Source organism: Lineus longissimus, chromosome 2 (genome assembly GCF_910592395.1).
Source record: "Lineus longissimus chromosome 2, tnLinLong1.2, whole genome shotgun sequence".
NCBI lineage: Eukaryota > Metazoa > Nemertea > Pilidiophora > Heteronemertea > Lineidae > Lineus > Lineus longissimus.
This window is the reverse complement of record NC_088309.1, coordinates 4299020-4309747: the sequence shown is the minus strand read 5'-3', so window position 1 is coordinate 4309747 and position 10728 is coordinate 4299020. Positions and strand designations below refer to the sequence as shown.

The 10728-nt window shown below is 41.9% G+C and overlaps 1 protein-coding gene across 1 annotated transcript; it reads right to left on the bottom strand.

Annotated features, from left to right (window-relative positions):
• Positions 1-6878: 6878 nt before the first annotated feature.
• LOC135483551 (cilia- and flagella-associated protein 161-like) lies at positions 6879-10495 on the bottom strand. The gene is made up of 7 exons (XM_064764523.1): positions 10327-10495; positions 9581-9670; positions 8950-9167; positions 8556-8637; positions 8047-8205; positions 7598-7671; positions 6879-7449 (listed from the first exon to the last, which is right to left on the bottom strand). Exons 1-7 carry the CDS (start codon positions 10393-10395, stop codon positions 7308-7310), a joined length of 834 nt encoding a protein of 277 aa, XP_064620593.1. The 5' UTR covers positions 10396-10495; the 3' UTR covers positions 6879-7307.
• Positions 10496-10728: the final 233 nt, after the last annotated feature.

Sequence of the window (10728 nt, the reverse complement as noted above, 5' to 3'; positions counted from 1 at the left end):
ATCGGATGGAAGCAGAATTCTGACACTCATCCAGTGTTTGAGTACCCGGAGCCAATCAAAACCGAACCGCAGCGACAAGGATTCAAACCCGAGGCACAGCTGCTCTGCGGCAGGCTACAGATTGCAATTGGGATGTTCACTCTCGTTGTTGCCATCATTGCGGCAATCATACACGCAGCTTATTACTTTGTTTTAATCGGAGTCTGGGGACCAGTTTTCTTCTTCTTTTTGGCTGGAGGATTTGGAATCTATTCTGTCAAAACCAAGGAGACCTTCCATATTGTCACGTGCATGGTGATGTCGTCACTCTCTGCGCTTGTCGCGGCAGCCATGATGATTCTTGCTGGAATTGCCCTGGGAGTTGATCGAAAGCTGTTTATAAATGAAACTCTGTATTGCCAGGAACGTTTTCCCTATCCGGGGGAGAAATGCGAAATACCAAACTATAGCACAAATGTTGCAAGGGTCTCTATGAACTCACTTTTAGTGATATCTGGGATTGCTGAACTTGTTGTTGCCAGTGTGCAGTGTCTTGTTTGCGCATTTACCACTACACTTTGCGTCCAGTTTGGGACTGCCAATCAGATTTCAAGCAACGACAGTCCCGCCAGTGCAGATGGTCTCGCCGATGAGACGAAAGCAACAGTTGATATCCAACAGACAGTGCCCTCGATATCCATTCAAACTACCGATTGATCGGGAGATAGGTCCATTGGAAAGCCCCCATGCATAAATCAGGGGAGGGGGCACTGTACTGTGGTAGCCTGCAAATTCTCACCCGTTTTCGATCAGTCGAATTCCCCCCTCCCATTATCGCAGACTTTTGATCTTTCCTTGTACGATTTGAAATGAGTTTTAGAGTGTTACACCTCATTGTTAATGGAAGGTTTTCAATTCATGCTGACTGTCATGTCATGACTCGATATTTTCATTCCTGTGGCGTTGTTCAAAAAACTTGATTGAATAATGTTTTGATAAAATTTGCATCAAAGCTAAGCTGTATTCGTAATAAATATACTTGTAGTCTGTTCTAAATAGGACTACCACTTTTTACAATCCGGACTCGGCGGTATCGACCAAGAGGTCGATGATATGATCACAAAATCGGACTGAATCGGGAGCCTACCACTTGTTATAGGCCAACTCTGCTGATGTACCTGTTTCGCAAACAGCTAACCCTACGCCGTAGATGTACATGTATAGGGTGGAATTACCTTCACCCAGTTTTCGAAAAGTGAGCAATAAACGGGAACATGTAAGGAGAAGGAGAAAAAATGCTACGAACCCGTTCCCATAGTAACATGGCAACAGAGCATAGCGTTGCCGCCAAACAGTAAGAGTCTTTTCGAAGACATTCTTCTGGTGGTACCGGCGATTTCAGAATTGCCTATCATAATTCTCGTTTGGGCAAGGAAGCGAGCGATACCATCGTCGCGCAATGCTTCACAATGATAAATTATTGCGCGATATTTGGGCCGTTTAGACGACGCGAAAAAATCCGGATGCGTCCCGAATCCGGATTAATTTTTCGTCGTGTAAACGCAAAAAGATCCGGATCAATGTGGTTGCATCCGGACTAAAAAGGTACCATCGCCTTGGGTGGTTTTAATCCGGATTCATCCAGATTCGATCCGAATGCGGTCTTTTCGCCTGTCGTCTAAACGGCCCTAATGTATCGCCACTTCTGAGTTCTATCGCGGCTTAGGTCATGACGTTAAGTCCCATTAAAAAGTGGCGATACAAAGCAGTCTCTTCTCACGACGTGGCGATATAATATCACGCAACGTTACTTGGTTGATTTTAATTTTTTCCTGATCAATGAAGAAGAATCAAGTCAAGATCACACGATTTGCAAATAAATTCAATTTTCAGTTAATCATTCAATATCACTTATTAATTTGTGAAAATTATTTTACATAATCACGTTTAAAACTGCTCATGTAACGTTGCGCGATATTGTATCGTCGTGTCGTTAATTCCCATTCAAAAGTGGCGATACAGCGCACACTCTTCTCACGACGTGGCAATATAATATCGCGCAACGTTACTTTGCACATTCCTTGCACAACTAGTACAAATGATGATTACGAGTGTCATACGGAGGAGTTACCAAATGACTTGATGACTCGACAGACCTTAGTTCGGTCTTCGTCGTTGGTAGGGGTTGCTATAACCTGCCTAATGTCGAATCCCAGAACTGATCTTTGTTAAGTGGCTCTCATAGAAATTGTTATTTATGATTAGCAAGCAGCCAGTGCACACCATGTGTGATTACAGAGCGATGTTGATTCGGGGCTGCACTATAAAAAACAAACATTTTGTACATCCAGCCATGCCATGGCAAGACGTCCAGAATGTTGTTTTAGCAATTGAGCTTGACCTCAACATAACTCAAGGTCACACTGACCCTTATGGAATCAATGTTTGACTGTTCACAAATGCCCTTGATCTTTGAACAAAAGGTTAAGGTCACACTGATTCAGCGTCTGATAGTCGCAAGAATGTCCGAAATCTTGTATTTTCCGACTCCTTGGACGACCTCCGATCAAACATGTACGTTCACCTCCGACTCTGAAGCTAATGAGTTCCTCTGCGCCACGACGGGATTGTCGATTCCAAGTTGGTGCCCGTTCTGGCGCATCTTATTGAAAAGGCGTTTCTCGGCCGACTCCCTTAATCTGCACAAAAGCATGGAGCAGACGACGGTTGAAAACAAAGCGAAGCAGAAGACAATCACAGAGAAGAGGAGCACGATGGCGTGCAAGGCGATTGCCCCTATGGTGTCGCTGTGAGTTAGGTAAAACATGGTTGCAGCCCTACCCTTACCAGTCTCGTGAAACTCCAGGAAGGCGCTTGCAGTGTCCAACTCGTAGGCGCTGAACCCAAGGATGATTAGACCAAACACCATGGAGAATACACTAAGGACCAACTTCAGGATGACCATCATCTTGATGGTGTTGTTTTCCCGGGAGAGCAGGATGAGAACCCCGGCGATTATATGAAACAGCCCCGACCAGATCGCGGTCCCGACGAAGCTTAACGCGCCCCATTTCAGCACGGTGGTTGCAATCCCGAAAGCGAAGAAAACGAGGCCGCAGAGAAAGATTCCAACCCCGGCAATGATCGATATTGTCTTACTGGCATTGATCAGCCGACTCGGTCCTGGCGACTTTTTTCCTCTACCCATCTTGGTCAGGTGAACAAATGGTTGTTTCTTTGCTGGAAAAGAAGATAAGCCATCAGACAAAGTGGCTGCCGTCACACCTGAGCTCAAGAATGAATCATCATCAAGCAATCTATGGACACAGTATGGTTGAACTAAAGATCATGGGATAGATTCCAAACGTCCATGTGACTAAAACATATGAACTAGCTGGTGAAAGCTCGTGAACACCTTATTGGTTTTTATGAATTTATCACGTGATGAAACATGTTGAAGAGAAACGAGATATGACAGAAAAAAAAGTCGAAATTCAACTTACTTTAAACAGGGCGATGTCTCTCTATACCCCGAAAGATAACTACTCAACAAATGACACCTAATGTATAGATAGGAAGGGTTGAGCAGTAAGCAGCGCTTAATGTGCGCAGCCAACCCAACATACGACAAATTAGATAATGTATATAAAGAGTCATGCATGTATATATGTATATGCATTCAGGACCCTTCCATGCGACATCTGCCCTGGTTCGAACAAGCACTCATTTATTTTGTTCTGTCCGGCTAATCACCCACGGAGACAAATACAATGGGATTGCTCTCAGCAGGTTTCGCTCCCCTCACGAACGACGAAGTATGAAATACATGTACAAAGGCCTGTGGTATAATGGTGGCCTCAAGCCCTGCACGAATTTATTCACGCGATACTCGGCTTCTTACCAAATATGGAACGAGTAATCTATAGGAAATCTTCAAAACCGTCCGTGTCGACGACAAAATACATTGGTCGATTTCTTGAAAATTCCCCGATTCCTCCGACAACAGAGTCGATGATTTACGACTGTCGCGCTTATAGTGAATTAGCACAGACCCATGTAATGAGAAGGGGATGTGTATGGAGAAGGAGGGGTGATTATCGGTAGACCCAACGAATTCCTGACACCAGACTATGAACTTCTATACCTCGTATTTCGTCGTTCAATACGGATTGCGAAACCTGCCTAACGTTAGTTGACCAACAAGACTGTATCAGACAATGTCAGAAGTCTCTTAAATTGGGGGAACGACAGATGCCCATTTCTTGGCCGATGTGCCTCTCTTTGACACTAATAAAAACTGGCCGTCATTGGCTACAATATGACGTCAATAAGTACAGTGACCAGTAGGAACAGCCCTGGTGACGCAGTGACGTCACGAGAGAATGATGCACTTGGTTACGTTTTGTATCATTTTCAGAGGTGGCAGACGCGCTTTGTTTGTGGTTCTGCGTGAGTTTTCATTCAAATGTTACTTAATTCAGCACGCTCACAGTAAGTGATAAACAACATTAAATTTAGAAAACACATGTGTACAGTTTGTGTCTTTTAGAAAACGTACTTAGTGCGTATTCCAGAATGATGCTCTGCCGTCGCATCACGATTAATCGCACCATCGGAATCACCATCATCAGCAGTACAATCCTACTCCAGTACTATCAATGAAAACCACCCCACCGCCATGCATCATCAACCACCATCATGCATCACCACCAAATTAGCGCCGTCCGGTACGATCACTACAATCTGATTCGATGATTTATTGAATTCAGAAAGCTGAATATTTTGTAATGAGAAGGGGACGTGTATGGAGAAGGAGAGGGGAAAATTGGAAGATCCATGGAACTCTGGCAAACAGATATTTTGTAATAAGAAGGGGGGGGGTCCCGACGTGTACATGGAGAAGGATTGGATAATATTGGCGGAACCATCTAACTCACTCAAGTCAAATTATCAATTTTGTAATGAGAAGGGAGCGAGTATATGGAGCAGGTTTCGCTTATCGTGTTACACTGTCATTGACCCTGGACTTCATGCACTTCAGTTCTCTCGACAAAAAGGGCCTACAAGATACTTGATCAAGTAGATTTTGACAGATTCGATTTTAAGAAATGACTATTCCTGTCTCTTTCAGCACCGATGGCCAGTTCGGTCAGTTGCGTAGATTGTGGATGGATTCGGCAAACAGCAATGATGACTTCGGAAAATTGTCAAGCTCGACACCGGAAGGCTTCGTTACAAAATCATGTCCAAGGACGAAGATGACAGTTTCTAATGTCCCATTCAAGTATAATAATTCCGCAAGATCTGAACTTCTTGAGGAAGTCGCTACGACTTTGGTCAAAGATTCAGAGAACGCACCGCTCGATTCAGTTCACAGGAGCTTTCAATCCTTTACTTGGTCCGCGCCGAATCCGGTACGGAGGCGCCCCATTGAACCCTCTTTAAACACGTCTTCTTTCCTGTCTGCTGATGTTCCCTATGGCTACAGATTGAACTCCTCCCGAGACACTTTCGACATTTATGATCCAAGCATCCTCCGACACTTCTTGGCAAGCCGGTTAGAGTATACAGCTGGAACTGTTCTCGACGGACGTCTTGTCCCAGTCTTTGGCACACTCCAGATTGCGTGTCCGCCGCCGCCGGCCATGGATACCGGGGAAGTCACTGTTGCCGAGCATGCAGATGACACGATGGTATTGGGACAAGGCGCTTTCGGGGCAGTCGTAAAGGGAAAGATACTGCTTGATAGTCGGACTCCCAATAAGATTGTTGCGGTGAAGTTCTTCAAAGCGTCCGGCGACATGGATTTTGATAAGCTGTACGAAGACATTTCACGAGAGTGCAGGTTTCACATGGTGGCTGGTCACCTGGGTGTAAGTCCATGCTGTTTCGGCATCTTGCCGGGAATAGAGGAGCCAGGATACGCCCGTGTCGCAATGGTGACCGAGTATTTCGATGGAGACAACTTGTGGGAGTCGTTCATAGCAAAACGCGTTGTTTACAGCGAGAAGCAGGTGTTCGCAATGGTTTTGAAACTGTCTTCTGCCATAAGAATACTACACAGTTATGACATCTGCCACAATGACATCAACAAAAACAATGTAATGATCAAGAAGAAACAGAACGGAGATGTGGATTTGAAATTGGTAGACTTTGGTGTGAGCACTGTCCCTGGCGAAAGCATGGCGTATGACGTCATGACCCCGGGGTTCTTCCAAAAGCGCTGGTTGGCACCAGAACTTCGAGTCGGAGGATGTACAAGTAAGGCTTCTGATATCTGGAGTGCAGGCTACTGTGTGGAGTTAATTGCTTCTGTCACCAAGATAAAAGAACTTGAAGATATTTACGGGTTCTGTTACATAGGGGACCCAAGAAATAGACCAACGGCTGAAGAATTTGAAGAATTTTGTGCATTGTTTGTTGAAGACAATTAAATTAACAAAATGTTCTAGCGGAAAAAGTGAAACTAAAAACATTTACTACTAGAGTCTTGATCACACTGTTCTTTTCTTCAATTTCAACTTCAGGTCACAGGTCCTTGCACAATTTGTATCATTCAGTTATGAAAAAGCTATTAACTCTCAATTCAAGTCTTGCTTTCATGGTTGGTGTTTTTTTGAATTTCCGGTTTGTTTCGGTAACTAAACTGCAATTCTAGTCGCTCTTCTTTTTAATTATTTGTGTAATTATGATATCTATGTGTTTTCTTATTAATTGATTTTAAGCATAAAAGTGATGTTGTATTTATTGCATACCGATTGTATTCCTATGGCTATGATGGGCAGAGTAATCCGTTTGATACTCATCTTCTTTTCGTCACTGTCTTACTATAAAACTGATTATCAAGGCACAACCTCGATCAATGAAACTTCATCATGAAAAAGATGAAGACATTTGATTTTAAAGTCACATAGTTTATTTACACAAACAGATTTTACACAAGTCATACCATGCAGAATTATTTACAAATTGTTAGCGGTTTTGTGACTTTGACCCAATATTTTGTTTAAAACAAAACAGCTGGTTGGAGGCACCAACACAATTTTTTATCTGATATAGGCCGATAGTCTGCAAAAACCTGTTTGCAGCCAACTGACCATGAGGCTCATTCTATATCAAGGTCTCAATAGTTGTGTTCAGTGAATGTGTTATGGGCAGAGAACTTAGAAGAATACACAAATATGAATAAATGAAATAAATAAAAATTCTAAATTGGGAGATGTGATTTTTTTTAAAAAGATGATCACAATTTGCGATTTCATGTATAATAAAGGCATGAATATTTCAATCAAACTCATTCAAATGTCTTTGAAATGTCATGATCTCCTTTACTGTTGAGGTGGGACGGGATAGGTTGTGTCCCCTGCGACTCCCATGATGAACATGAAGTGATTGACATCTTTCTCTGCCTTAGATGCAAAATTGATGTGGTTGTGGCAGGAGATCTCGTACTCCCATCCAAATGGAGTTCTGAAAATAAGCCATAAAAAGATTAGGGAATTATTATTTACATCAAATCAAAGAGAGACTTGAAAAGGCTTGAATGTATCAGTGAGCACTTGTCCCACTGCTACATGTAATATCATACTTGATTTGGACCTTCAATCAATACACTTACCTCAGTTTGAAATCCTTTTCTAGAGCAAGATTTCGATAGGTTTTTGCATGAGTTAGGACGATTTTAGCGTTGGACTGCAATCACAATGATACAACGTTTTACAGGGTTTTTATATGCTGCAAGCAAAACTAATGTCACATTTCAAATCACTATTAGCATGCACAATGTCTACAGCATGAAGACAAAAACAACTTTATCATCACACTGCATAATTCAAAGTAAAATTATAACAGATCAGAGTGAAATCCACCAATGTGGTTAATTGGAAATTAGAATAATGGGAACAAGTCACAATCAGGCCTGACATGACATAAAAAGTTGTCAACATCAGTCACATCCTTGCATAAACATGTAAGTCTAGAGACATTGTCAACTCCAGAGACAATGGCACACCCTGATGGTATCAAGACACATCTATCACATTTGGTCCATCTCAATTTTTTACTTACCGGAACTGGAGAGTGTTCTGATTCTAATCGAAACTGAGGGTTGTAATGTAATACTATAAATTCGGTCAGGGCAGATGGCTCGTTAACAAATGTGACAGCATTGTGACGTGCTTTCTTCGATGCTTTGTTGAAAGAAGCTTTATCTGAGTGAAGGTACATCTGAAATGAAAATGGATGGCCGCTTTATTATCACAAGCATGTTTATATCTTGACCTTTTAATTACTTACAGCAACATGTATGTATGTGTTGTGCAGGAAAATAATATTTTAAAGTTACCAGTAAGATAGGTTGAAAAAACCAAAACATGTGCAGAGGCAGACCAAATTATAGAGTAAAGAGTTGTCAAAAACGAACCGACTTAGACATCTTCTATGAGTTAAAGCACCTCTCATTGAACACTTTCTGATGACAACATTACTGTTAGTTAAAATTTACTTTACAGCATATTCTGAAAATCTTGAGGTCAGCCTTGAAATAACACAGTTCATTTGACTTAAACATCACTCACCCGTTCCCCTTTTTCACCAACTGCACACAAATAGAAAGGCTGGCCATAAGTCAAACATTCACCAGTTGGAGCGCCATCTTTGCTACAACAGAAACCAGCGATAAAACTCTATTTTAAAAAGGATGTTTGTTTGCGAGACAATACACAAAAAACAAAAACATTTGTGAATCAGGAATGCCAAGACTAGCACTACCAGCAGTAAGTCAATTTCAGCCAGAGGCATTAGCTGACTTTGAGTGATAAACATATGTTCTTATATTAGTAGTTATTCTAGTTCAGACACGACATGTTGTCTTACGCATATAACACAACGGTAGTTTGAATGCAGAAATAACCTTTTATCATTATGTAAAAACTCTTTTAAGTAACATGTAATGAACATGAAGACACTAACCTTGTGACAACGAAAATATTTCGTGTACATGGGGAGCAGTTGCAAGACCCCGAAACTTCAATAGAGCTGGACATTTCGTCCTGTGTATGCATGGCCATGGCATCTATGTGAAGGCTAAGGACTGCGTCATCTCTTGGCTCTTTCTCATCCCCCTTGTTCATCAGCATAACTACATCACCAAAATGGACATTACCATCACGAGATATACTGACTTCTTTCTGTAAATTAGATGAAGAATAAAACACCAATTTACTTTCGAGACTAGGCAAAACATACGATACATACAATTTTTTCAAAGGGCAGGCAGCCAACATTTTGCACAGAAGTTCTAAACCATTCCCTATAAATTTATATTTACAATCTTCCGTGGTGAAAGCTAGTAAGATATCACAGCTATTAACTGTTGGCTTAACAACCACTGGGTGAATTAAGAGTGGCCGAACTGGCTTGAGTTCTGGTGATGGTCTGGCGCAGGCTCTCTGGAAGTGACAGATAGTAACAGAAGAATTTGAACTCTGATAAATTTTTAAAGTCAATAATCATGAATATTTTAGTCACTCTCGCTTCATTAACTCCAACTGACAAATATGGTTGACACTAAACCTCTCACAGGTAGGCCTACCCTACCCACCTTATTCAAAATGCTATCCCGTAAGTTTTGTGATCTCTGGATGTGCAGTTCACCTCTTGCTTTCCTGCCAATGAAGTCCTTCGTTTGGTCCTGAAAATCAGCAAAATGTCACTGTCAGTGAGAGGATACACTCCAGACACAGTGGACCAGCCTCGTTGACCAAATTAGGATGAAATGCGCAATGTACAGATAGGGCAACGGCAATGTCCAATGATAGTAGAGCCTCATAGCCTAGTGGTTAACACTGCTGGCTACCACGCAATAGGGCCCGGGTTCGATCCCGGGAGAACCCAGGATTGTATTTCTGGATGAACCGGCGTGGCTTTCAAGGAACTAAAATTCCTGGCTCTTCACAATACGTACATTAACGTATGAAATACTCGAGGGTCTGTCGGATGAGACTAAAAGCCGTGGTCCCTTGTACCTGAGTGTCTATGCCAGGGCAAGTAAAAGATCCTACATAGGTGGACAGTAGCCTATAGTGGACTCCATACCTCCGGCAAAAATCCAATAGGGTTACGACGCCGGTAATGATATGATGATGATGATGATGATATTGGGAGCATGATATATTGATGAACTGTTTGAATCTGGGCCTGGGGTTGGATGCATGATGATGGTGTGTTGTGTAAATTTGTCTCCGAGGGCGAGACAGAGTCAGAAGAGTCAGAGTCGAAACACAGTTTAGTTAGGCAATATAATATGCCTAGTCCTAGTTGATATGCTTGACAATGCATGATTCTCACTTCTTCCAGCTGTAAATCTTCATTCCAATTGCCGATTCGGACACCTGGGTTGTACGTTCGACAAGCCATGATTGTTAAAATGTTAGTAGACGGCAGATATTGAAATAAATAAGAAACAGAAGAAGCAGATAAGGGAGTAAAATAAGGTCGTTCTCTGGTTGTCCTTGGAAACCGCCTAATACAGCAGGACCGACGAAAATGTTCAGACAAAATAAATATTTCGGTACTAAAAAATCTCTTCTCCCAAAATGATGCATTTTAGGAACATCTCAAAATAAAATTTATATTTTCATGTTATAGTTATATTTTTTACTGTGACTGTGTAATTCTATTATATTTTGCAGTTTCCGAAACTTACCGAACTTAATTTCGGAACATCTCGGAATTTGTGACGTCACCTAC